The 27,173-nt window shown below is 47.0% G+C and overlaps 1 protein-coding gene across 1 annotated transcript; it reads left to right on the top strand.

The window, feature by feature from the left end:
- The first annotated feature begins 8,889 nt into the window (after window positions 1–8,889).
- KLF6 (KLF transcription factor 6) lies at window positions 8,890–17,658 on the top strand. Its single transcript, XM_055431562.2, has 4 exons — window positions 8,890–9,242; window positions 12,055–12,631; window positions 14,045–14,168; window positions 14,624–17,658. The coding sequence occupies exons 1-4, from the start codon at window positions 9,039–9,041 to the stop codon at window positions 14,673–14,675; spliced, it is 957 nt and encodes a 318-aa protein (XP_055287537.1). The 5' UTR covers window positions 8,890–9,038; the 3' UTR covers window positions 14,676–17,658.
- Window positions 17,659–27,173: the final 9,515 nt, after the last annotated feature.

The raw sequence follows: 27,173 nt of genomic DNA, 5'->3' as shown, positions 1-27,173 counted from the left end.
CTTCACCAGCAAAAATAAACATAACATTTAATTTACAAACGCAGAAGTTAGTCTTACTTTTGCAGATCTTCAGTTGTTTTACTCAATCATAAATTTTTCATGTTCTTTTTAACAATTTAGTGCCCAATGACAGGCTTTGGATTCATACCAAGTGTGTCAATCATTAATCTTTGGCAATCTTCCCTTTTCTTTTTGCCTTCTTGTAAACTGTAGCTCTGAATCTTAATTATTAGACGTTGCCTTCCATGCTGGTTAGCAACATTACCTCCTTTAGAAAATTCTCCTAAGATGGGTGCCCACTGATGTGTCCAAGGAAGGAAGAGTGGTTGAAGACTCAGATACAAGTTCCTCCAAGTGGACAGTCTAAGAAGGAAAACTAGGATTCACAAGTTACACAAGACAGCAGCAACCTCCAAACAGGGGAACATGTAGAAAGTTGGCCTCCCAGGCTCCATTTTTCAGGAAGTTAATTGAGCTGATGAAGCATCTGACTGGAACCATCAACCCTATCCGTCTTTGAATGCCATGTTGTGGTGATGAGATGTGAGGTTGGGAGCCGGGGCCTCTTTTCAGGGAGCTCACAGGTCTCGGGGAGGGAAAAAGCACAACACTGAGGTGACAGGGGGCGTGGCGAGGGGCCTGGCACTGAGATGGACTGCCGGGGAAGCCTTCCAGGGGTGCACTGGGGCTGAGTCCCAAAGGACAGGCACACTGGGCTCTCAGTATTCAAAGACTGGACACACACCTGGCTGACCAAATCTGGGAGGGCTGGAGGAAGCAGGGGCAGTGATGTAACAGCCACAGTTTCAGCAGCCAGGACCCGGGCAAGATAAAGCAATCAAGGCCAGACTGCAGGCCCCCAGCTCATCACTCCAGACTTGAGATAGATTATAAGTTGCTTTGTTTCCCTGGTACCAAATCCTGTTATCCTCAGAATGAAACCTGCCTTCTTTTCTCTCATCCCCATCACTAGCACCATACAGCTCTGTGGTCCTGCCTGGCACTCAGACTGCCCTGGTCCAGTTCATGGCCCCATCACTCTGGGGCGTCCCCCCACCCAGCTCTCCCTACCTTTCACCATGGGCCACAATACACAGCCAAGTGACCCCGGGGAAGAGAGCACTTCACCTCTGCTCACTTCAGTTTCCAGGTCTATAAAATGGGATAATGATAGCCAAGCTTGGGCTGCTAAACATTTCACTGCATGAAAGTCACTCAGTTATGTCTGACTCTTTGCAACCCCATGGACTTAGTCCATTGAATTCTCCAGGCCAGAATACTGGAGTGGGTAGCCTTTCCATTCTCCAGGGGATCTTCCTGACCCAGGGGTCGAACCCAGATCTCCCACATTGCAAGCGGATTCTTTACCAGCTGAACCACCAGGGAAGCCCAAGAATACTGGAGTGGGTAGCCTATCCCTTCTCCAGGGGATCTTCCCAACCCATGAATTGAACTGGGGTCTCCTGCATCACAGGTGGATTCTTTACCAACTGAGCTATAAAGGAAGTCCATACAAAATGTCACATCTCCTTATTCCTCCTGGATGATTTTTAGCATGTTTTATAAACTTTTGTGCCTTGATTTCTTCTTCACTTAACTCCTCAGTAGTGGCGTGATGATAAGGATTCATGTGGATAAACCACAGAAAGCCCCAAGAATAGTCATTGGTAAAGGATGCGGTGTCCAGCTCTGTTTCGGTTCAGCCCACCTCACGAGAGCCACTTCCTGGTTATCATCACTCCCTAGCTCCTTCTTCCCTCTTGCCTGCCTGTTGTACCATCTTCCATCTGCTGGCCCACACTCCTGCTGGAACTGCTTTTCAAGAAAAATTCCCCCCGTGTCCTCCAGTGTCACACTCCCAGTGCTCACCTCCTCGTAACACTGGGCAGCAGGCCAGCATCGCTTCTGGTCCTTCAATCTGCTTGTCACCAATGTCAAGACCACCATCATGACGCTCCCCATTCCTAAGTGAAATCGACACCTCCCTCCCACATTCCCTCTGCACCGCCTGCCTCTACGAAAGGTCTCCTCTGCCTTTTGCAGGCTGATGACATGATTCTGAAATGCTGGAAGGAAGGGGGCCTTATTTCAAATCCCTCATCCACTGGCCAGAAGTTCTGTTTTCCTCTGCTTTCAGCATAGGCCAGCTCTGCATCCATATGGGTGGCCCCCGTGTCTATCAAGTTTTTATGGGAACACTGAGACTAGTGCCCGAAAGGGCTGATGGATACTAGCTTTTATTTTTTAGAACAAAAGGATTAAGCTCTGTGTGTGTGTGTGTGTGTGTGTGTGTGTAGTCACTCAGTCATGTCCGACTCTTTGCGATCCCATGGACTACAGTCTGCCAGGCTCCTCTGTCCATGGGATTCTCCATGCAAGAATACTGGAGTGGGTTGCCATGTCCTTCTCCAGGGGATCTTCGTGACTCAAGGATCGAACCCAGGTCTTCTGCATTGTGGGCAGATTCTTTCCTGTCTTACCAGGGACCCAGATTAAGCTCTAAAAGTGACCATATTATGTTTTTAAAAACTCTAAAATTTTAAAAAATCTTTACTATCCAAAAACATTTAGTGTTGACAATCTAGGAAACTAGGTGGAGTCCATCATATTCCATTATTCGACTACTAAATACTATTTAATACAAGTTAATTTATATTGTTGTATGGACTGCACACACACAAAAAAAGACCTCCCAGAAAATAATCACATTAAGACCCTGGAACCTATTAGCATGATCTTATTTGGAAAATGGGGCTTTGCAGATGTAGTTAAATTATGTTTCCTGAGATGAGGTCATCCCGGATTATGCAGGTGGGCCTGAAATCCAATAACATGTGTTTTTAGAAGAGATGAGAGAGGGATATCTTAGACAGAAGAGGAAGAGGCCGTGTACCAGGGAGGTGAAATGAGAGGGATGTGGCTACAAACCAAGGAAGCCGGGAGCCACCAGCAGCTGGAAGAGTGGGAGGACCCTCTGTCAGAGCACCCAGAGGGACCGGGCTCTGCCAGAAGCTTCGTTCAGACTTCTAGCTTCAGAACCAGGAAATAATAAATTTCAGTTGTTTCAAGCCACCATGTTTGCACTTACTAAACTAAGTACAAACATCCATACTACATCTAACTAAAGTAATACATGATAGACACATATGAATTTTATATTCTGACTCACTAGATGCTTTAAATCAACATCCTTTCTGTCTCTTTGTCTTTCTCTGTTCCAAGAAGACTGCATACCTTAGTACACTTCCCCTCTGCAGCTTCCCCATCATTAACTAGTTCAAATTTGTTTATGGTTCTTTGTGTGCATGTGTGTGTATGTGTGCACGTGAAATTTACAGAAAGTTAAATATGGATCAGTAAGGACAAATGCAATCACTTGCATAGTCTGCACCTCCATCCAAACATAGAAGAAACCCGTCACCCATGACCATGACCCGTGACCCATCACTCATCACCAAGAGAGCTTCCTCATGCCCCTTCCCAGTCAAACTCCAGTCCTACTGGCCAGAAGCAAGCAAACATCAATTTTACATGTTCATGCAACCCTTCATGTAACTTGAATCTTGCAGTAGGTGTTCATCTGTATAACGCTTCTTTCACTCATTCTAACATTCCTGAGATGTGTTGGCATTGCCACAAGTGCAGTAGTTTGCTCTGTTTGCCGATAAGCAGTACCACACTGGACAAGAATACCACATCTCCTGTGATGGACACCAGGGCAGCATCCAGGGTTTGACTATTAAGGATAAACTGCTATGAATGATCTTGTACAAATCTCTTTGTGAACACATTCTTTCAGAGCTTTTGCTTAAACGCATAGAAGATGGAAGAGCTGAGTCACAGAATACGTGTATGTTGCACTTTATTAAAAACAGCCAGACCGTTTACACAAGTGGTTGTAGCACTTTACATCCTCACCAAATTGTAGCAAAGTTCTGGTTGCTCATCATACCTCCCCACCAACTCTCCCTGCCTCAGGGCTTCTTAACTGTAGCCATTTCAGTGGGCTGTATTTCACATTTTCCTGATGATGAACAACGTCAAACACATTCTCATGTATTTACTAATCATTTACATATATATATTTCTTGTGAAGTATCTGTTCAAGTATTCTGCCTATTTTTTTATGTTCTTTTTTAAAAAATGTTGTACATCTATCTTTTCCATGTTGCTTCTTCTCCTCAATAACAATAAAAAGCCAGACCATCTATAAAATCCTCATTTTCTTTGGCCTGTTAAAAAGCGGAGGTGGCAGCCACCACAGGTACTGAATCTCAGAGACTCAACACTCGGCGAAGAACAGCCGCACACAGCAGACGTGAAGATGGACGGGTGCTGAATTCACGAATGGATGAATGTCTGAATGCTGACTGACTTCAGCTTACTGAATGACCACTCTCTGCCACGAACCAGGGACTATGATGCATAATCTTCAATTCTACCAAAGTAATTTTTATCTCCATTTAAAGGACACGGTCAAGGTTGCACACCTAGCATAACTAGAGTCTACAATCCATCTTTAATATGCTGCCATGCTTCCACCCTCTGAATGACTTTCACCTTCTATGATTCTTCCCTTGTTTTTTTTAAAAATCAGCTGTAGTACTGCTTAGATCCCATGCATACCCTTTTTCATGTAGGAAACTGACATTATTTCCCACCAAGAAGTCATGTGCACCAGGAGTGGTAAAGCCATTGCTTCAAGATAACGACCTCCCCGTGCATCTCCTGCATCGTCCTCTGTCTCAGGGAGTTTTGCCTGCTCTGTGAACAGTATGAATCCCAAATACCTAACCAGTCCATAGGACGTGAGTAGCATGTGCTCAAGGGCTAATGGATACAGAGGGAAGTCATGACAGTTATTCTCTTTGAAATTCAACCTATGTATTCTGTTTCTACACCTTTCTCCCCCCTGAAAATTACCATTTTGAGTGTATCTGTATTGTGTCCAATTTGGCTATTTAAAAAATAAACTATATAATCTAAGCACTGAGAAGTGCAGGTACAAGACAATGACAAACTTACATTTGACAGGAAAGCAGAGAGAGAAATGCATTAAAAACAATAAATAATTACCATGAAGAGATGCTCAGCATCACTAACCACCAGGGAAATGCAAATCAAAACCTCAATAAGAAATCACCTCACCCTGGTTAGGGGGGCTTCCCTGGTGGCTCAGATGGTCAAGAATCTACCTACAATACGAGAGACCTGGATTCCCTCCCTGGGTTGGGAAGATGGCATGGCAACACACTCCAGTACTAGTACCTGGAGAATTCCATGGACAGAGGAGCCTGGCAGGTTGCAGTCCATGGGGTCCCAAAGAGTCAGACACAACTGAGAGACTAAGCACACCCTGGTTAGAATGGCTATCATTAAAAAGTCCACAAACACTACTGTATATAAAGTAGATAACTAATAAGGACTTAGTATAGAGCACAGGGAAGTATACTCAATATTTTGTAATAATCTATAAATGCTAAAGCTGAAACTCCAGTACTTTGGCCACCTCATGCGACGAGTTGACTGACTGGAAAAGACTCTGATGCTGGGAGGGATTGGGGGCGGGAGGAGAAGGGGACGACAGAGAATGAGATGGCTGGATGGCATCACCGACTCAATGGACATGAGTTTGAGTGAACTCCAGGAGTTGGTGATGGACAGGGAGGCCTGGTGTGCTGTGATTCATGGGGTCGCAAAGAGTCGGACACGACTGAGCGACTGAACTGAACTGAACCGATAAGGAAACAGAATCTGAAAAGGAATATATATATATATATATATATATACACACACACACACACACACAAATATACAATTATATCCCTGTGCTGCACACCTGAAACACAAGGCTGTAAATCAACTATACTTCAATTTTAAACAATTCACAAACAATAAATGTTGGTCAGAGTGTAGGCAAAAGGGAACCCTCTGACATGGTCAGTGGGACTGTAACTTGATGCAGCCACTATGGAAAACAAAATGGAAGTTGCTCAAGAAATAAAACATAGGACTATCATATGATTCAGCAATTCTACTTCTGGGCATATATATGAAAAAAATGAAAACACTAATTTGAAAAGATTCATGCACCCCAACATTTATAGCAGCATTATTTGCACTAGCCAAGATATGAACACACACACACATACAGGAATACTACTCAGCCATAAAAAAGAATGAAAATTTGCCAATAACATGGATGGACCTGGAGTATATTATGCTCAGTGAAATATGTCAGATGGAGAAAAACAAATAAGTATATTATGACTTATATATGGAATCTCAAAAAAGTAAAACAAACAAATGAATATAGCAGAAACTGACACACAGATGATGAGAACAAACTAGTGGTTACCAGTGGGGAGAGGGATGGAGGGAGGGGTAAGATAGGGGTAGGAGATTAAGAAGTACCAACTACTATGTATAAAAAATAAGCTACAAGGATACAGTGTACAACATAGAAAATATAGTCAATACATCATAACTATAAATGGAGTATAATCTTGAAAAATTGTGAATCACTATGTAGTACACTTGAAATTTATGTTTTAAATCAGCTATACTTCAATAAAATATAAAATATTACAGGAAAGCAAAAGAAAAATTGTCCAAAAGGTGAATAAGAATACTGTAACCATGACACCCACATGCACTACACAGAGTTATCATGGCACCTTCCCTTGGACAGTGTCTCTCTCCCTTCACCTAACTCTCCTCCTTACAGTTCAGGATGCTGTTTCCCTTGCATATTTACTAGATTCTTGTTTCCCTGGATCATTGCCACCAATTACTGAGAAAACCTACTCCCTGATATAAGCTCACTCTCAGACCCACGTCCCAAATACAACCAGTGGCTAGGCAACAATGGGTGGGCACAACCTGAAGCTGGCTCAAGGCAAGCCAGTCCCAATCCATGTCTCCTCTATGGAGGGCCAGTCATGACACTGTTTCCAGGATAAAGTGACACTGAACACAAGCCAGTGATCATTGCAATCAGCTCACCATGAATCATCTTTACAGACTTTTGAATACAATAGATACAATAATATCCTTCCTTAACTTTTGGTTGACAAAGGCCCCTGCCTAGAATCTTACAGGGTCATAGGCAAACTCAAGTCTGCTAAAGTCTAATATGCAAAATCCTCTCAAAAGTCTTTTACACACTTCATTAAAAAAAAAAAAAAAAAAACTTTATTTAAAAGATGTCTCATTAAACTATTTTGAAATAAAAATGGAGGTAGTAGCTGTAATTCAGTTTTCCAATTCGAATTTTAAAAGGCATATTCTTCTTGGTCTTGGCATTTTCCTAGAAAATGAACATTATGGTATATTTCGGGAGATAATTTATATAGCAAAACACACACACACACACACATTAAATGTCAGCTTCAACATAACTTGAATTGTTTTCACATTCACTAGGGACAAGTCTAGTTGTTAATCCTCGTGAGGGTCTCCAAATGGGTCTTGGAATGAGAACTGCTCCATGGTAGGCGACAAGTACAATGACAATGTCTATATGGTAGGCAACAAGTACAAGGACAGTGTCTAGAACCCCCATTTCCCAGACTTCAGTGGCAACAGATTCACCCGGAGAGCTTGGTTAAAACACAATGGCTGGGACTCTGTAGGTTTGGGATCAGACCCTGGGTTTCTAAAATATACACAGCTGGTGTGGATGGGGGACCCTGCTAAGATTGGTTATAGGCTCCCTCTATTTATAACCCCACCTGCCCCCACAAGATGTCCTCTTTTTTAAAATAAAAATGTGTTGGTAGAATAAAGAGTGTACATAACCCCCTCAAGAGCCAGGAGATCCAACTTGGGTCTTCCAGGCCACTCTGCTCCTACAGCTTAGGCAGGCAGAGGGGGAGGATGTGGCACAGCCGTGGTCGCCCAGGTAAGTGCCCTGTCCTTGTGAGGGACGCTGGAGTGGGAAACTCAGATTCATATACAACACAGCCCGGCGACTAGTGCAATCCGAGTCCCCTCAGCACACCTGTGGGGCTGATCAGACCCCCCACCCCGGGGTCACAGGTGCCACCTGGAGACAGAGGGGGATGGAACGGGGAGGGAGAGGGACACATGGCAGGGTGCAGATGGAAACGGGGCAGGTACAGAGGGATAACGGAACAGAAAGGAGGGGGGAGAGAGGGACAGACGGGGATGGAGACGGGAATCTACAGCTGGGGCAGGAGGGGGCACCGAGAAGGTAGAAGGACGGAGGGGGCCAGAGAACGGCCGGCCAGACCGAGGTCGGAGGGAGGGACACAGGGGACCCAGCCGCGCTCCCCTCAGCTCGGCGGAGGGTCAGGGGACCAGGGACCGGGCGGGCGACCGACCCGACGGACGTGGACCGGGTTGAGGGGACAAGGAAGGGGACGGGACGACGGGGATACCGGGGTCGGGCCGGACGATCGGCCCGACGGACGTGGACCACGGCTGCGGGGACGAGGACGGGAAGACCGGGGCCGGGGCCGGGACCGGGACGGGAAGGGAAGGGAAGGGCAGGGACACCGGGTCCCCCCGGCCCAGCCGGCTGCGACTCACGCAGCCTCTCGGCCGCGCACCTCCCAGCTCCGACTCCTCCGGCGCGAGACGGCCCGCGCCTTATATACCCTGCTAAAAATAGCCTGCGAAACCGCCTCCCAATCAGAACTGGCCGAAGTTCGAATTCTGCCAATGGCGAGGGCGGTGATGGAGAGGCTCGGTCACGCCAGGCGGGGCCGCGGTGAGCCGCCGTCCGCGATTGGCCGGAGCTGACATCATCGCCGCGCAGCCCCCGGTCCGGGAGCGGCGTGATTGGGCGGCGCGCGGGGCGGGCGCGGGCGAGTCACGTGGGGAGGCGGCGGCAGGGGGAGCTGGGCGGGGAGGAGGGGAGGCTGGCAGCGGAGCTTTGAATAGGGAAGTTTTGCAGGGGTTACGTTTGCAGTCAGTCCGGTGTTTGCAAATATTGTGCGGGCTCGCGAGTGCGTCTCCGGGCTCCGGCCAGGACCCGAACCCGCGGCGCCTAATCGCTGCGCACTTGAGTTTGCATGAACTTCCCCGGTGCTGCAGGCACGGCCGCCGCGCTCCCGACTGCAGACCGCACGCCTCCCTGTTTTTACAGCAGCGGGGACGGTCTCTTCCAACCCGACATGGATGTGCTCCCAATGTGCAGCATCTTCCAGGAACTCCAGATTGTGCACGAGACTGGTTACTTCTCGGCGCTGCCCTCCCTGGAGGAATATTGGCAACAGGTAAATAGGGATTTTCGTGGGCCAGGTGCCCCGGTGCGCCGAGCAGGGAGTGCGTGCATGCACCCGGAGGACGGTGTGTGCTTGGAGATGCAGATCTTTTTCATTTTCTTCATCTTTTTTGTTTTTTTTTAATGGTTTGGGTAAATTAAAAAAAAATTAAAATAATTACTGTTAAAACGTACTTGTGCCTCCGGCGCGGAAGGCACTTTAAAGGGGCCTTACAGAGCGTGGAGCGGAGTTGTCATCTGAGTGGGGCGCAGCGGCGCCGGGCGCTCCCCGTGTTCTTGCCGTTTTCTGGGGCTGCTGAACCGTCCTCCCGAGCGTAGACCCGGCTCCGCGGCCTGATCTCGGCCCCAGCCCTTGGCAGAAGTTTGGTTCTTGTTCCAGCTCCAGGCTCTCCACAGCTGGACCTGGTCATACGAACCTGCATGGACTGCCAAGGCTATTTTTTCTTTTCTTTTTTTTTTTAAGGGATTTTGTTTTCGTTTTGCTTTTTTTTGCTGTTTGTACATACAGGTTTTTCTTTCTTTCTTTTTTACTTAAGAATTTCACCAGCGAAACACCCACAAGCTCCTTTTCTCTACCAGGCCATTTTCAGTTTCTTTACCTTTGGAACCCTTAAGATTTGCCTCCATCTGCCTTGTTTTTCTTACCTGCTTCTTTCGTTGACCAGAAAAAAAAAAAAAAAAGGGAAAAAAAAAACCAGTTTGCACAACCAGTGACTTATCAGTCATATGACAATGAGCCTGTCCGAATTGCTTCTAGTCTCAGTTTGGGAAGAAGAGTCTCTGTTTCCGGCATTTTTTAGTGGAATTGGAATTTTGGGCATTGGACATTTAAAAAACTTAATTTTCCCCCCTTCTCCTGCTTTAGGATTGCCTGAAGGGAGAGAGATTCTGACACTTGTCCCATTGTCTTTAAAAGATAGGAGGGTTTGGGGTTGTCTCTGCCCTACTAGGCTGTTTGCTTTTTGTCACAAAGTGAATTAGCAGATCGCATATATTCTGCGGGTTTCAAAGCTTAGAAGGCTTTTAGGGGGATGAAATGCAAAGTGGAACAACCTTCACATGCCTGTCTCATTGTTCACAGCCCTCCCTTCCCTCTCCCCTCCCAGCTTTTCCTACTAAAGAAGCTTCCTAGGATGTGATTGAAATCGATCTAAGTAGTTTCCTTGGGCGTTTGGGATTCGGGCCACAAGCCAGGCTGAGCTCTGGGTTGCCTTCAGAGGCTTTTAAACTCTCCCCAAGAGCTTCATTCTGGTCCCCAGTGCTCTTCGGCATAATGGGGATTTTAAATTAGCCAGATTATTAAAGTTTAACAAGGTCTCAGTAAACATGCTTTCCTTTTTCTTTGGAACATCCATAAGATATCTTGCCAGTCTCTCCTCAGAACACTGGAGGGTGCTTTGTAACGTAGACGTCTAATTTTAGGAGTAACAAGAAAACAATGATTGTTTTTTTCCCCCTCTGCTTGCTCCTGCTTGCTGTATGAAGAGTCTGGGGGGGTGGGGGAAGGATATATTCTGATAGCAGGCACCCTGCTAAATAAGCAAGCCTGAGCCCTTTGGCTGGACTTAGCTAGCCCTGAAAATGATTTGCTTAAAAAAGAGAGCGGCTTTTGCTGTAGCAATGTAAATCTGTAGACTTGCAGTTGTATAGACAACCTTATATGGACATGTAGGCAGTTGATCCTAGTGAAGATAAGGCAGACATAATTTAATCCTAAAATGTTTCCTACCGTTTTTCTTTTCCAGTGGCTAGAAAGTTTGAGATGGTGGGGAGAGGGGATGCTGGTGTCTCGGCAGTTGTAGCTTCTGGAAAGGTTGGTTGTGGGGCTGGCGGGGGGCACTCTGTCCATGACACACTGCATGTATATTTGAACCGGGTCCTTTTTTTGGCCGCTGGTCAGAATTTCAAAAGGAAGTCTCCTTTGGCATTGCGTGAAAGAAATAGAGTGATGACTCATACAGTTGTACTCTTGGCCAGCAGATAAAGTTCTCGTCCATTGTGGGACTCCCAGCAGGGCCGGGAAAGGAATTTCCCCTCCCGCATCCTTTACAAAAGCAGATGGCCATTCTGGAACCATTTCTCCACTCCTGTTGTTGTTTTCCTCTGACCACTGTGGAAGTCATTTAAGTTGTGTGCGCACATGGCCCTGCACTTGGGAATGGCATTCTTTGAAAGCCTACTAAGGTCTGGGCTCCTCCACAGGAAACGGGTAGCTTCTGGACAGCTCGGTTGATGTTCCTAACCCTAGACATCCCCCTGGCTGCGTCCGCCCCGGCTGGGCGCGGCCTGTGCTGTCAGCGGTTCTCCAGAGGAGACACATGGCCATGTCAGAGCTCACCGTGCTGCGGGCAGCAGGCCCGCAGAAGCAGGCTGCCTGGGTGTCCTTCATGCACAGGGTTCTGGAGGCTGTCAGATAATCTGGTTAAACCTGTCGGGTGGGGGTGGGGGTGTCGGAGGCTGGTGTCCTTTGTGTGGCTAACAGAAACTCATTAGAAACGTCAACAGTCAACACTGTAACTCAACAGAAACTAGCTCCTCCGTGGCCATCAGCCATTTGTGGCCATTGTGGTCCACCTCGGGGAAGCGGGGAGAGGCTTCACCCTGGTTTTCCTTCTGAACGTGTCCCGTTCTTAGAGATAGCTCTCCTCTCGCTCTGCTACAGACAAGGAGTCCTATAGTGGCAAGGCCACAGTTGATCTGCCCTTGGCTCCTGCATGTTTTTTCTTTTTTTTTTGGAATTGTGCTTTTGGTTCCGTTTTCGGTGTGGTCACAATCACGTGCCTCCCTGTGATTCTTTCGCACAGACCTGCCTGGAGTTGGAACGTTACCTGCAGAGCGAGCCCTGCTACGTGTCAGCCTCTGAGATCAAATTTGACAGCCAGGAAGATCTGTGGACCAAAATCATCCTGGCTCGGGAGAAAAAGGAGGACGCGGACCTGAAGGTGTCCTCCTCTGGCCCATCTGAGGACGCGCTCCACAGCCCCGGCTTCAGCTACAACCTGGAAACTAACAGCCTGAACTCGGATGTGAGCAGCGAGTCCTCCGACAGCTCCGAGGAGCTCTCGCCCACCACCAAGTTTACCTCCGACCCCATCAGCGAAGTTTTGGTCAATTCGGGGAATCTGAGCTCCTCGGTCACCTCCACGCCTCCGTCCTCCCCAGAACTGAGCAGGGAGCCTTCACACCTGTGGGGCAGTGTGCCTGGCGAGCTGCACCCCCCCGGGAAGGCGCGGGGTGGGACCTCAGGGAAGCCGGGCGACAAGGGCAGCGGGGACGCCTCCCCCGACGGCCGCAGGCGGGTGCATCGCTGCCACTTTAATGGCTGCAGGAAAGTTTACACCAAAAGCTCCCACTTGAAAGCACACCAGCGCACCCACACAGGTCAGTCCCTCCTGCGACCTGGGCGGTGGGGCGCTGCTGAATTTCACCCGCCCTGGGAGGGGGCTGGGCAGGAGGCTGTCGGAACAGACACATCCTCACCTCCTTTCTTCCCCCCCCGAAAGAGTTGGGTCTCTGGGGAGGACAGAGTAGGCGCTGAAAGACTGGACTTGTGTGCCCGATGAATGGTCTATCGCTTTCTGATTAAACACACAAGAGGTAAATCACATTCTTTGTCTACACCCAGTCCCCTGCCCACTCCCAACCACCCGGGTTACAGAGGCCCCACTGTGTCCAGTCAGCAGTGTCCATGCATCATGATACGTGGAGTTGTGGACACGAAGTTCGAGGGTTGGGAGGGGGTGGCCCGGCCATGTGGCACACATGGGTGCCAGCCACCATGACGGGGATCGTCTTAGCTGGCCCTATCGACTGTGAAGTGGTATCGTCGGCGGGCGCCTAGTAAGGATTTCTCTGCATGTCATGCTGCCTTTACTTTCCGATGCCAGTTTTTAAAACAATATCTTCCTAATGAAAGATCACAATCTGGAGAATAGTTCCATTTCAAGTTACCATGACAGCCTTGGATAACTGCTGGAACATCACAGACATGTTAGAGCTTGGAGGGGTCTTAAGGGTCACGTCACACAGAATCTCATGCTGCCAGTAATGAGAGGAAATGGGGATCCCCGCAGCAGCTCAAGGCAGAGCTGGAATCAGGACCTGGGTGCCCTGGACCAGCTCCCGATGGTCCCAGCAGCACACTCAGGACTAGCTGTGGGAATTTTTAATTTCTCAGGTAGCACCTTTAGTGAAATCCTATTTGTAAAATGGCCAAGGGATGAAGTCAACTGGGTGTCTTGCTGGTTTTAGAAAGTGCTTTGAAGGCTTTGGAATGGGGCTTCCCAGAAACTCATGACCTCGGTTTTGGAGAAATGTAGTTTCCCGGAGGAAACTACAGAGCCTCATTCCATGGGGAAGTGAGTAAGGAACAAAATAAGTGCTTGAGAGAAACCGTTTCCATGGAGAAAGCAGTAAAAACCCAGCCCTGGCCAAGACTGTGGGTCCAGTGGCCTGACACATCACCTCGGAAGTATTTCTCTGGTCTGAGTAATTGTCATTCTTCCATGTTGGCTCTGGTCATGGTCATGCAGCCCTGCCAAGCCTGGGTCTGTCCCCCAGCACTGGGAGTCCCCAGGCTAGGTCAGAAAAGAGCCCCTGCCTGGTACCTCAGGAGGGCTGGCTCCCAGCCCTAACGGGTGAGTGTTCTGAGTTCCTGAGGGCAGTGACCCCCTAGCCTGCTCCTGAGAGGACTCTGCTCCTGAGATGACTCCCCAGACGTGTGTTGGGGTCATCGGGCCCCTCTCTCACTGCTCAGTGAAGTCATGGCGTGCCTGTCGTGTGCTCTCTTCCCAGGAGAAAAGCCTTACAGATGCTCATGGGAAGGGTGTGAGTGGCGTTTTGCAAGAAGCGATGAGTTAACCAGACACTTCAGAAAGCACACTGGTGCCAAGCCTTTTAAATGTTCTCACTGTGACAGGTACGTGCATGAACCACAGGGGCGGGGGTGCCATCCCCGGGAGCAGGCATGCCGTCACCCCGCAGTGGGCAGCCGTCCTCCGGGCCTGCAATGGCATTTCTCTTTTCAGCCCAGGACTTTTTTAAAAAGGCTCTTGTTTGCCAATCGTCCAGGTTAGGAAGCCCCAGGTATATAAGTGCCTGAGAATAGAGTGATTTCGTTCATACTTTCCGAGGAACCACCCTTGATTGGTTTTCAGATTTGAAGGCCAGGTAGTGAAGTCGAGTGACGTTCCCAAGAACTCACTGGTGGCCTCTTTGATGTAGATACTTCTGCCCCAAATGAGGATGGGGTGACTCAGCGGGGGTGGGGAGTGCACCCTCCTGGGAAGAGGCAGAGGTTGGGGAGCCCAGGACAGAGGTCTGTGACCAGCAGGGCAGGAGAACTGATGTCTGGGACCCTGATTCTCTCCACAGGTGTTTCTCCAGGTCCGACCACCTGGCCCTGCACATGAAGAGACACCTCTGAGGGGGCAGAGCAGCAACTCCTGCGGGCTAAAAAGGCTTCCAGGCTGAGACGGCCGCGGAAGGAGGGTGCGTGTTCCAGCCAAAGCCATTTTGCACCCTGCCCGGTCGCCTCCAGGACCTACTGGGAAGGTCTTCCGAGGGCGAGAACAGTCACGTCCTAAGCGGCAGGGCACCCGGGGTGTGTGGTGTCTGGGTGGCCCCGGCTTGCCACTGGTTACCTGTCCTCTGAGTGGTCCCTCAGCCTTTGCCGTGAGCATGCGCACTGAGAATGTTAGTGGTGGGTGGGCTGTATGTGGAGGGTCTCCTACGGACTGGGTGACGAGGCATGTCCTTTCCCTGGCGAGACTGCAAGAGACAGAAAAAAAAAAAAACAGAGTTTGAATGTTCTGTGTGTGAGGCGTGTTCCGTGAGACGAGATGACCATCCGTCATTTCCTGAGGGGGTGTCTGCGCCTTAGAGGAGAGAAAAAAAAAAGAAGGGAAGATGCGGAGGGCAGGCGTGGGCAGTCAGGACCCCGAGTGGCGAGTGGGTGTTGGTGGGGAGCCCCTTCCCCCGCGGTGTGTGACGGGAGCGTTCGGTGTTCGGTTCAGCTGTGTGAAGTGAGTAGCTGGCGCTGCTTGCTGCGACAGAGTTCATTTGTTACCTGTTGTATACGCTGTGTACCTACAAACATAACACGTGGATAACTCTTCCTTCTAAGACAAAAGTAATGCATGGTCTGGGGAATTATCTGCTTTTCCATTTTTAAATTAGGACTACCGTTTTGGTTCCAAGTTCACTGAGCAGCTAAGATAACGATTGGTCGAATCAGGTGACCCCCTAGCCATCTGGGCCTGGCAATATGTGATGCTTTCCCCCCCTACCCCGACTCCCGCCCCTTGGATTTATTCGTAACACTCCACTTCTAGAGAGGCGTTGTGTAGTGTAGGACTATTTTTTCAGTGGTTCCGAATTCGTATTACCTTTTTGGAGAATTTCAAGATGCCCTTGGGAGACATTGGGCATGAGTTGGGTGTCCGGGACACCAAGGCTGGGAATCGCTGGTCTAACGTCCCACTAGACTCAGAACCTAAAATTTTTCTCAGTTGGGTGGATTAAACCACTAAAGCTTAGAAACTGTTTTCTCATGCAGCTAAGTTTCTCTTATTTATGCCTTGAGGACTCATTTCTGGTTTTCTAGCTGTTAATGCACTGTAGATCTTAATAATGGTGCCTTACGCAAGTGGCCCCTCCTGTGGGGGTCTCATACAGGGGAATGGGTGATGCATGCTTTATTAAGGCTCTTTTTTCACCTGGCTTTGTACTGTATCAATATTTAATACAGAAAAAAAAAATCTCTAAGGTTTAAGGTCCTACTTCACAAAGTCAAATAGATGAAAACCCCCCAAACAAGTCAGTATTTACTCAATAGCTTAGACAACTTGACTGTCAGTGTTCAAGTGGGAAACACGTGATAATTGGAAAATCAGACCATTTCTGCCACCGTGAGGGTGAGACTCCAATATAGACTTTGCACAACACTTGTACAGATCATACACCGGCTGTGTTTAATATGTAACATTTTCACAAGTATTAAAGATACAGAAGTATTAAAAAACAATGTATTTGCTTAAAAGGCACAAGTTTCTCGCGTATCTATCTAGCTATCTGTTGGTAACACAGAAGGTATATTACTTTTTTAAAAAGTGGGCGAAATTCTTGTGTATGTACATTTGTGTGTATAGTATGTGTATGTGTGTGTGTGTATATATATATATACATATATATGAATAATATATAAATATTTTTTTAAGGAGAAATTAGAATGTATAGCTAGAAAATTCCACAGCCTGTGAAGACCTATTTCAAAATGGCCATAAAGGAGGTAAAAATGAAAACTATAGCTTTTATAAAGGCTTTATCTTTCATTTAACAATTTGCCAAAGGCCCTTGGCATCAGATCTCTTCCAGACTGCCAAGTCACTCATCATAATTGCGGGGTCTGGGATAGGGTCCCTTGGCCATTCAGAACTGCCGTGAACAGAATACTAGCCCGCTGGTTGTTTGGTCTCAGACACACTAAGGTTTTGATTTCAAATGTCAGCCTTATTGAAGATCTAACCTAAAAGTAAGCTGATCACAGAGATTCTTTTTGAGAGCATTTTTTTAATGCAGATGAAGCTATTTTTTTTCCAGCACATAGATTCTTCCAGTTTTTCCAACAAGTAATTTCCCCGAATTGGCATACCGCAGCATGGACAGCTGATCCTCCATGCAGCTGCTGGTCGAGGGTGTGGATCTTCTCTTTATATATATTTATATATATATATATATATATATATATATACACATGAGTCTGGCTGGGCTGGTATTTTGTTTGATCTTCCTGAAAATGAGCAATGGTAAAAGCTCATATAACTGGTTCTTTTTTTTTTTTGAATCTGGGCTGATGGATACACTTACCTAAAAAAATCATTTTGCTGAGGGGGAAAATGCACTTTTTTCTTTTGGCAGTTCCAAATCCAGACACTTGATTTGCTGGATTTTGGAAAAAAAAACTCCTTTTTTGGCCCTGCTGTGTGCTTAGCCATAACAGTTCCATTAAGCAAGAAGGTAAACAAAAGACAAAAAATAAAAAACTTGCACTGGCTTGTCTCACTTATGAAACACCGTGGAGTGGTTTGATTGGGTGGGGCTGGGTGCCATGTATGTCAATGCCTGTAATTTTCATAATAAGCAAGTACATAAAGAATTACAATTCTGTTCAGGTGATAACTGAGCCTCAATCAAGCAGAAACTTTTTGCTTGACATTAAAAAAAAAAATTTCTATTAGTGAAATTTCTTTTTTTTTTGAAGCACCCTGTTATCTAAGAAAAAATCTTTGTAAGATTTTTGTAAAATTTTGTTTTACAAGATTTTATTTGAAATTGTTTTTTGCAAGATTGTTATATTTCTGTATGAATGTATTTTTTATTGGAATAACATAAAAGAATTCTTATCAGCATCTTGAGTCTGGCTGTTTGTGTGTGGGGGGGGTGCAGGGAGGGAGTGTTGAAACAAATTCCTGCCAGATTAATCACTGGGCTCCTCCTTGGGAAATCTTCCTTATGCAACCCCAGCAGCCACTTGCCTGTCTCCCTCCCACTCACCCGTCCTGGCAGCAAAGGTGGAAATAGGAGCCTGGGGTTGGTCCCCTGATGCGCAATGGGTTCTCCTCCAGGGCCTGGCCACCAGGCTTTGGGGCCCAGGAGGAAACTCTGGCTGTGCTTTTGCTGTCATTCCAGCCTGGGAATAAATTGCAGAAGCATCCGAGGAACGTGGAACAACCACCTCCTGTTCATTTCCGATGCTCCTGGGGACCTGTTCAAGGTCAGATGCTCCTGGGCACCTGTTCCACCAAGAGCTGGGTGCCATCCCCCAACCTGGCCCAAACACCTGGCTGTGATGTCACCCAAGAGGGTGGAAAGGACACAGTGGGGACAGCAAGCCCCAGAGCCATCCCTCTGGCCTTCAGGACACCCTCCCTTACCTCTCCTCCCCCACCACCACCTTCTCTGGTCAGACCAGCAAAATAGGGCAGGAGGTGAAAGATAATTTACCTGATCGCCAGGTTTTTTTTTTTCTTTTTCTCTTAAGGCAGATGGGATTCAAGGTAAATTTTTTTTTTGAAAATAGGGTAGCTTTTGATTTTCTAGAAACCTTTCCCAGCATGAGATCATAGTCCTGCTGTGTGATGAGTGGCAAACGAGTTTGTCTTCACATCATATTAAGCTCCTTAGTGGGGACAGGGTAGAACTGGTGTGTGCCTTCTGGAGGGGGCAGTGGGATGGTGGAAATTTTCTAGAGATTGAGCTTCTTAAGCTCTTTCTTAGTTTAAGGAAGTCCTCTGGTTGTTGCTGGAAGGGCTCCCTGCATCTGTAGCGGTTCTACATTTTGCCTCGTGAGCAGGGCTTACACGAGCTGCCTTTTAATGTGATAATTGGGGAGGAGAACCTGAAGTGCAGTCCCCAGATTAGGAATGTTAAGTAATTTTCTTTCTAGAACTGCGGTAGGAATATCAGCCATTCTAAAGGAGTGTGGTGTGGGAGGGTGAAGGAAGCAGATGCAGTTTTTGCCGGGACTCTTGGGTGTGTTGTATTCGAAGCACATGTCAGGATGACTAATAGTTGGATTGCCCTGACTGTAGCGCTAAATAAAGGCTTGATAATGCATTCTCGGCTACTAGTGAGACTTGACCACTTTGTCATGCGAGAACTATGCCGAACAGCCCGGTTATGTTCAAATAAGGCTGCTAGGAGAACTGCCATGCAAGAAATAAGCTGTAAACCCAGGATATTTATAGAAGGACAAAAATTTTCACTCTGCTTAACAAAAGTGTTGAAACCTTGCTAAAAGAAAAGATCTGTTCTGTGTGCTTTTGGACATTTGCTGAGCCACACTGGACCTCAGCTTTCTTATTGCTGAAATATTTTGGGCTTGGTCACATGTATCTAGTGTTTTGTAGAGCACTGCAATTCTGTGGTCTGTGAGTATAGGGTGGACTTCAAATTACACGTCCACCCTCCTAGGAATGCTCTGCTCAGATCTAGAAAGTTCTCTCACGCCACAGTAGACAGTATTGTTGAGAAAATTGCTCTGACTTAGAATGGAAAGGGGAACGTTCTCAAATATCCCCTTGCCCCTTTAATTATAGTTAAGTTATTTAGACATTTGGTGCCATAATACATACCATTTTTTAAATTAAAAGCAAAAACCAAAAACAACTCTTTGAAAACAGCCATTGTAGCCATGGCAGACCCAAAGCCTCTCAGTTCTCCCAGCTCACCAACCCCATCGCACAGGTTCCCAGATGACCTGTATGCCCAGAGGGCGGGGGCGGTGATGGAGTCAGGTTGTTTACTTTTATATTTTAATTGCTGTGGAGAAAGAACATAGCTTTCCTATATAACTTCTTTCTTAGTTTTTAACCTTATGCCACCATGAGCTTTTTTTTTTCATTTTCTCTAAGTTTTTAAAAATTGCATCTATGTATTATTTTATTTTTTTTATCTTTGGCTGTGCTGGGTCTTCATTGCTGCAAAGGCTTTTCTCTAATTGTGGTGCCACAGTTCCTCACGGCGGCGGCTTCTCTTGTTACAGAGCACAGGATCTCAGACACACAGGCTTCAGTAGTTGTGGCTTGTGGTAAGCTAGGCTTTTATTTATTTTTTTTAACAACTTTCCTTCCCAACTTGAAATATTCCCCTCCTGAAACTGGGTGATGATGAAAGCTATAGTATCTACCATTTGTTGTGTCTTAACTATGAACCGAGGAGGGAATATGTTATATATGTGTGTCTGTGTGTGACTTTGTATATATTTCCCTGTGTACTTCACATGGCAGACATTATCCCCATTTCACAGGTGAGGACTACTGAGGCACCACTAGATGAAGTTGCTTTTTCTAGGTGGCTCAGTAGGATGCATCAGGCCTGGCATCCAGGCCATGTCTCTCAAATGCCAAAGACCAAAGGTTTAATCACCATCTGGCACTAGTTTCTGTCTCATCAGAGCCTTTCACTCATCCTGATGGATTTACCCTAAAATTAAGTTATGTTTAAGAAAGGGAGACAGAACTTTCTTATAATTCAGAAGTACTGAAGCTATAAACGGTGCTGTAATCCTAAGCAAACAAAAGTAACCATTTTGAATTGCTTTCAAGAAATGAGACAGATGGCACGTATTTATTTTTAATGTTTAAGAAGCTCGAGAAAGCAATCAGGGATGTGACATCCTGCATTAATTGGCAAGCATCACCTAATGTACATAGTTAAGACACAAAGAGAAGAAAATTAGGTCCATGCATCACATAAATGAGGCAATACAGCAAAGTGTATTTAACCAGATTTATTTTATAACATGGTCTCTCTGTTTCACTCTAAGTAATTTTAATGAGAATTCCCTAAACGTCTATGAATGGAAAGAGACAAAGACGAGATGGAGTCTGGGTACCACATGTCCTCATAGGAGCCGTGCTGGACTGAGCAGTAAGCACAGAATTTTCAATATAAGTCAGATTTAACTAGAATGCCCTTTGTCACTGTGAGTTCCTTCACACTCATGTTGCTAAACCTTGTGCTGACTTCCCTTTACATAATTGTACTAAAATAAAAAAAAAGATGTCATATGATCTAGAACTCTTTCTTAAATTCATAGCTCCCATCCAAAGGTGACGTGAATAAACAATTAGTAACTTTTTACAAGGCTTAGCTGCTGACAGTGGATCGTGTTCACCATGATGCAGAAATCACATCTTGGAAGCTTTGTACTTGCTTGATTTCCAAGTACACATGCCGGTGACTTGCATGTATGGACTGAGCCTAGCTCTGTTCCCCTCGATTTCTTAAGCTTCACATTACCACATTTCACTGTGGTTGTGCAAGACTTGCTTCCAGATGCGCAAGATAGGTGATGACAGGTATGGGCTTTATCAATTAACTCACCGTAAAAGCAGGCGGCCCTGCCTGCCTGTGTGTCGTTTGCCAATTGCATGGCCGCGGAGATGGCGGAGTGGTGACCCTGTGGGGCAGGTGAAGCGGCAGTAAGTGAACTATGCCCTGTCTTCCCTTTCAGCAGGAATTTGACAAAATCTTCACCAACTGTCACCCCTATGTTCACTCAGTTTACCATCCTCCCCAAAATAGGTCATTTACTCGAAAGTTCAAAAGCTGTGCTGACTTCCCAAGAGACATATACATATACATGTGTGAGTGTTTTAACTGTAAAAATTTAACTCTTTGTGGTAAACTTGCCTTTGGGCAACATTCAGATAGATAAAATATTTAGTTGAAGAAAATGGAAGAGAACCTCAATGTTTCCTACAGACTGAACCGTGCTGATACGATTTGGAATGTCTGTCTGTTGTCCACCTACATCAGATGATGGAGAGGAGGTGACAGAAGCTGAGACCTCTGCGAGTCCGGCGTGGGTGAGGCTGCCCCCTGCAACCCAAATGAGCCCCAGTAAAGCTGGGACGGGAGCCTCTGCTCGGTGAAGAGTAGCCCGTGAGAACGGCCCAGGGAATCACCATCCACCTCCTGGGTTTTTCCAGCCCCTGATTCAGGGTGCACTTGGAGCAAGTCAGGAGGAGGGGACCAAGGGAGCAGGTTCAATCCCATTTTGGCCAGAAATGTTTATGGCATTTGAGAGAGGAAGGCTTACCGGCAGCTTCTGGTTCATCATTAATCGGTCATGACCCACCCACTGGGCTTCCCGTAGGTAACAAGGAACTCGCCTTTTAAGGAGGTGAGAATTCCAGCAAGCAGTCCAAATGGCACCTGGAAATGAAGAGACAGGAATGAGGATGGGGAAAGTCGTTCAGGGAATGTCGTTCACCTTTCTTTATGGTGACCTTCCTTGGAAATCCTTAATAGTAGCCCATGCTAAGAATTGTGTATGTGTGTTTAAGGGAATTCTATTAATTGTATTTTGCAAACACTGGGCAGGTATTACCCTATTGTGTTTCTAAGAGGCAGCGATGACTGTTCTCACCTGCAGCTCACGAGATGAATCGCTAATCCCTGGCTTGGAGATGGTTACACGAAACCCTTTCAGCTTTGTTTTTCCCATCTCTGAAATTAGAGTAGTGAGACCCTTTTCAGATCATTGAAAGATTAGAGACAAGGGATATAGGGATCAATAGTAGTCATGATCATATCCCATGGCGGATATTTATCTCTCAATTAGGAAGATAATTTTTGTCTTCCTGTCGAATTTGTCTAGCAGTGGAATTTAACACACAGCATTAGGAAAAAGTCAGCCACATTTAATTTCCACAACATAATTTTGCAGTGAATTCAGTGAAGGACAAGCCCATGTTTACGTTGCATTTTATGATCAATAAAGTGGCTTCTTCCTGAAATGCTTGCTGCACTGCAATCTTACAGGAAGGGAGTTCTGCAAGTCTTCGAGAGAGATGCACTTTCCTGCTAAAAGCTGTGAACACTCTGACCACTGAACTGACCAACAGGCTTAGTGAGCTGAACTTACATTGCTTTTGACGAATGACACAGAACCCAGAGGTCTTGGTTACTGCCATTTTTAGAAGCAGCTGTAAATCCTGAAAGTGTATGAGTCACTCAGCCGTTTCCAACTCTTTGTGACACCATGGACTGTAGCACACCAGGCTACTCTGTCCATGGGTTTCTCCAGGCAAGAATACCGAAGTGGGTAACCATTGCCTTTTCTAGGGGATCTTCCCAACCAGAGACTGAACTCGGGTCTTTTGAATTGAAGATAGATTCTTTACCTTCTGAACCACCAGGAAAGCAATGAGACAAGTCTGATTCTTCTGAGTCAGGTGGGCTGTGCCTGGCTGGCCACTGAACCACAGTCTCCTCATGGTTCTCTGGAATTATTTGACTTGTTACTTTCTTCCTGATTAAATGGATTCTGTGTCTGGAATATCTCATCCATGAACAGGCAGCAGCATAGATGCTAGAAGCACTTGAATTTGGCATACATTCTCTCCAATTAAAATTCCTGTGCTTACCTTCAGATACACTTGCTAGTTATTTTCTTTATTTTGTCTTGTTTTGAGTTAACCGGTGTTTGTTTGCTTCTTTTTTAATTTTCACCACCCATTTTCTTCCACACTAACCCCCATCGACATTCATTCGACGTCTCCTTAGTGTAAATAAAATGCCGTATATCTGCAGAGGTTTTGTTTGTTTTGGTGTCACTGTTATCTGTGTGTAAAATCATCTCAAGGCCATTTCCTTCGAGAAGCAAGCACTGGGATGACGGGATTCAGGCTGCCCTCTGGGTGACAAAGTCAACAGCCAGCATGTGAGTCAACCCTCATTTGCTCCTCAGGCTCCCAGTGGTCAGCAGGGCAGCCACCCAATTCTCCTCTTGCAGGGAATGAACCCGAGACCCAGTCAACCAAGCCATATGGTCAGTGGGAGGCAGTCCGAGAGATAAGCCAGCCCATCTCTCTCCACTGTCATAATAGGTTCTGCTTTGCTACCTGTTGACGTCTCTAATGTTTAGATGCTATAGACATCACAGGTGCCCGCCTCTGTGTAAGGTGTGGGGCAGAACCACGTCTGCACCTCCATGGTCCTCAGGAGTCAGTGATGGAGCATCGGGGGCAAAGCCCATTCATTCATTCATTCCCTCACTCACTCAAATGGGGAGTGTCGACGAGCCCCTCTGGCTGCCAGAGCAGAAGACTGAGTCCCAAGCCTTCTCTTCAAACTGTAGCTTATACACCAACCTGGCCCCCCGCCTCCCAGGCCACACCAGCCATGGAGGGTCCCCTTCCTGGAGCTCCTGACCCTTGCCTCCTGCTTGCCTCCTCTGATACCAGTGGGAGGTGCCTGGTTTCTCGGTCGTGATGCTTGGCTAGAGAGCTGAGCCTTTCAGAGCAAAGCTGGCTGTGTGATTACCAAGCCGTGCCAATGACAGTGCACTCTGTGCACCACGGTCCTCCGCCATCAGCTCACAGCCCTTGACTAGGGATCCTTTAGACCTGCTAAGCAGTCCCCGGGGGCCCCCATCTGACCACACAGCCCAGCCGCGCGGTTGGGAGTCACGCCTCATGCCCCCCTGACTTCTGCAGTAGTGCTGGAGCCTCTACACCTGACAGCCTGGGAGCTTCCAATCAGGATGCAGACGTATTTGTTTCCATCTGTGCTGCAGAGCGTGAGTACCTGGAGCATCCTCCCCAAGGGGAAATCGTCAGAAAGGGAGGAAAGTGTCCCCGCCCCCCAGGCCTTGTCTGCTCTCCAGAATCTGGATTCATCACCTGTCTCTGCTCTGGGCTTCCTTAGTCTCCCTCTCTGCTCTTTCTCTCTGTCTGCCTCCCTCCTTCTCTCCCTCCCTCCCCCGAGTAGCAGTCCCTTTGGGCCAAGACTGTGTACCCACAGTTTGACATGTCTGAGAGCCCAGCCCCTGGGGAGGGTGCTCTAGTAATGCCTCTTCAATGAATGAATGAAAGGATGACCTACGACGACTTCTCCTGTGTCCAAAGCACAGAGACCTTAATTCCGAGGATAAGAGCTAGATCAAATCCAGCCCCCCAACTTATCCACTGTATGAGACCTCTATGGTACATCTATTCCTGGATGTCTATCCCTAGATAGATGTCTATCCCTCAGTGGCCAGAAAGGCTGAGCATGCGTCGTGCTCAGCCCATTCTTCTCCCCTGTCGCCTTAGATGGAAAAGTTATTCAAGAAGAGGAAGTAGCTAAAGATTAGAGGAAAACGATTGGGGAAATCCATGCACTGGTGGGCATAGCTCTGTGTAAATAACACCAACTGGATCTGTGGCCAGTGGACGTCACCTAGCAAGTTCCCCTGCCTTCAGCTCGTGTGAATTGAATAGACGCACACTGAACGCTCCGGCAGGAGCCTCATGCCTCTGAGTGGAGCTGCTCGGGGAAATGAAAGCAAAGCTGTAGGAAAACTGGCTTTCTGGACTTATCAGTACAATTTAAATATTCAAGTGTTTTGACATGTTACTTCCACACTGAATACAATGCATTTTTAATTCCGGATATAAGTCTTTGGCACAGGAGGAATAAATGGGTGGACTTCCGGGATGGCTCCATGGTAAAGAATCCCCTTGCCAACACAGAAGATATGGGTTCAATCCCTGGGTCGGGAAGATCCCCCAGAGAAGGAAATGGCAACCCACTCCAGTACTCTTGCCTGAAGGATCCCATGGACAGAGGATCCTGGCAGGCTACAGTCCATGGGGTCACAAAGAGCTGGACACAACTGAGCAATAGGCATAGAGTCCCTGATGACCAGTTAAAATGTCTGCAAGTTCCTCTCTCACAGCCTGCTCCTACCTCTGCCATGGGATATTGGTTTTGCTCCTTGCAGTCCAGGGGGGTCGTATTTCCTTCAAGGTCAAGTGGGTGACTAAGCTGTCATCATCATGTGACTCATCATGCGTTGGATGTGATGGCACACTACAAGAGCTTGCAGTTTTTCCCTGCTGAAAGTAACATGATCCAGTGAGCGTTGAGGTGAAAAAACTGACTTTGACTCGGTCCCACGTGCATCTGTGTAACCAGGACGAGTTCCAGAAGTTCTGAGTCTGCTCTCATCTGAGGAAGGGGCCCTGCTACAGGGGCCACAGGTATTGACTAGTCACCCGAACAAGGGGCCCTTTCTACATAGGCTGCAGGCATTGACTAGAAGACCCACACCAACATTCCTGATTCTGTCACTGGTCCCATGAGACCTAGAGGAAACGAGGCCTTGTCCACTTTTCTCTTAGATAAAAGGCTGTTTTTGTCTCACATCCCTTGGGTAGAAACTTTTCTCACATGCCATCTTTTTTTTTTAGCAACTTTCCCAGTCAATTGATTTTTAAGAGTTGCCCCGGGGAAGCGTCCTTTCAGGACATCTCAGCAACAAATAAAATGCTCTGGTGCCTGAAGACTGGTACCTGGCCAGGGTCCACCCCAGATCTGTCATTTCAGTCAAGATGTTCCATGTCTCCGAGGTAGAGATGCCGGTCTCCCTGGATCACTGAGGCTGGTGCCACAGCTGTCAGGGGCAAACACACAGAAAAGGCAACCCAAATGGAGTTGTTGTTCAGTCACTCAGTCGTGTCCGACTCTTTGAGACCTGATGGATTGCAGCATGCCAGGCTCCCCATCCTTCAATATCTCCCAAAGTTTGCTCAAACTCAAGTCCATTGAGTTGATGATGCCATCCAACCATCTCATCCTCTGCCACCCGCTTTCTCCTCCTGCCCTCAATCTTTCCCAGCATCAGGGTCTTTTCCAGTGAGTTGTTGCCTCTCATCAGGTGACCAAAGTATTGAAGCTTCAGCATCCCTGGAAGACTGGGCTCAAATACTAGGGTGCTGCAGCCCACCCACCTCCCTTTTTTTTTTTTTTAACCTCCTTCTGCTTTGATTTTCTCACCTGTAACACTGGGGATGACAGTAAATAGCCAAGGTGCTGACTGTCATTAGGACTAGAAATGATCCATGCAATGAGCTCAGCTTGGGACCTGGTGCCAAGGGGGGTGATTCCCATCAGAGTTTGCTCGATTCAGATGATTGCTGTGCTTTCTTTTTTGTCGTTTGGGAAAAGTAACTTTAAAATACTCTCCTGAAATTCACAGATACAGGAAAATGTCAGTCCAAAATAGCGCATACAGATACAGCTACTATTCTTGGTATAACTTGAGCAGTTAAGGCTGTTTGTTGAATATGCCTACACTTTTGCCAGCTCTGTTCCAGTAAGTTACTCTAAAAAATGAAAGGCAGAAATCAGGACTGCAGCTGCCTGCTTTCTGCCTTACAAGGAGACGTTGCTGTAGTTTCCTGTCCTGGATACGCATGTCACTAGATAATATTCATCTTTGCCTAATGATCAGTCAGTTTCTACTGTGGGCCCACTACTGAGAGTTCTCGTCATATAAAGAAGACAGGAGTTGCTGGTAGAGAGACGGTTTCCTGAGATGGTGGTGTTGCTAAGCACTGGTTGAACTGACTGGCAGCCGTCTGGTTATGAA

The sequence above is a fragment of the Moschus berezovskii genome, chromosome 15 (assembly GCF_049115385.1).
Source record: "Moschus berezovskii isolate FMDL1 chromosome 15, NW_MosBer_1.0, whole genome shotgun sequence".
Classification (NCBI taxonomy): domain Eukaryota; kingdom Metazoa; phylum Chordata; class Mammalia; order Artiodactyla; family Moschidae; genus Moschus; species Moschus berezovskii.
This window is presented reverse-complemented; position numbering and strand designations above follow the sequence as displayed.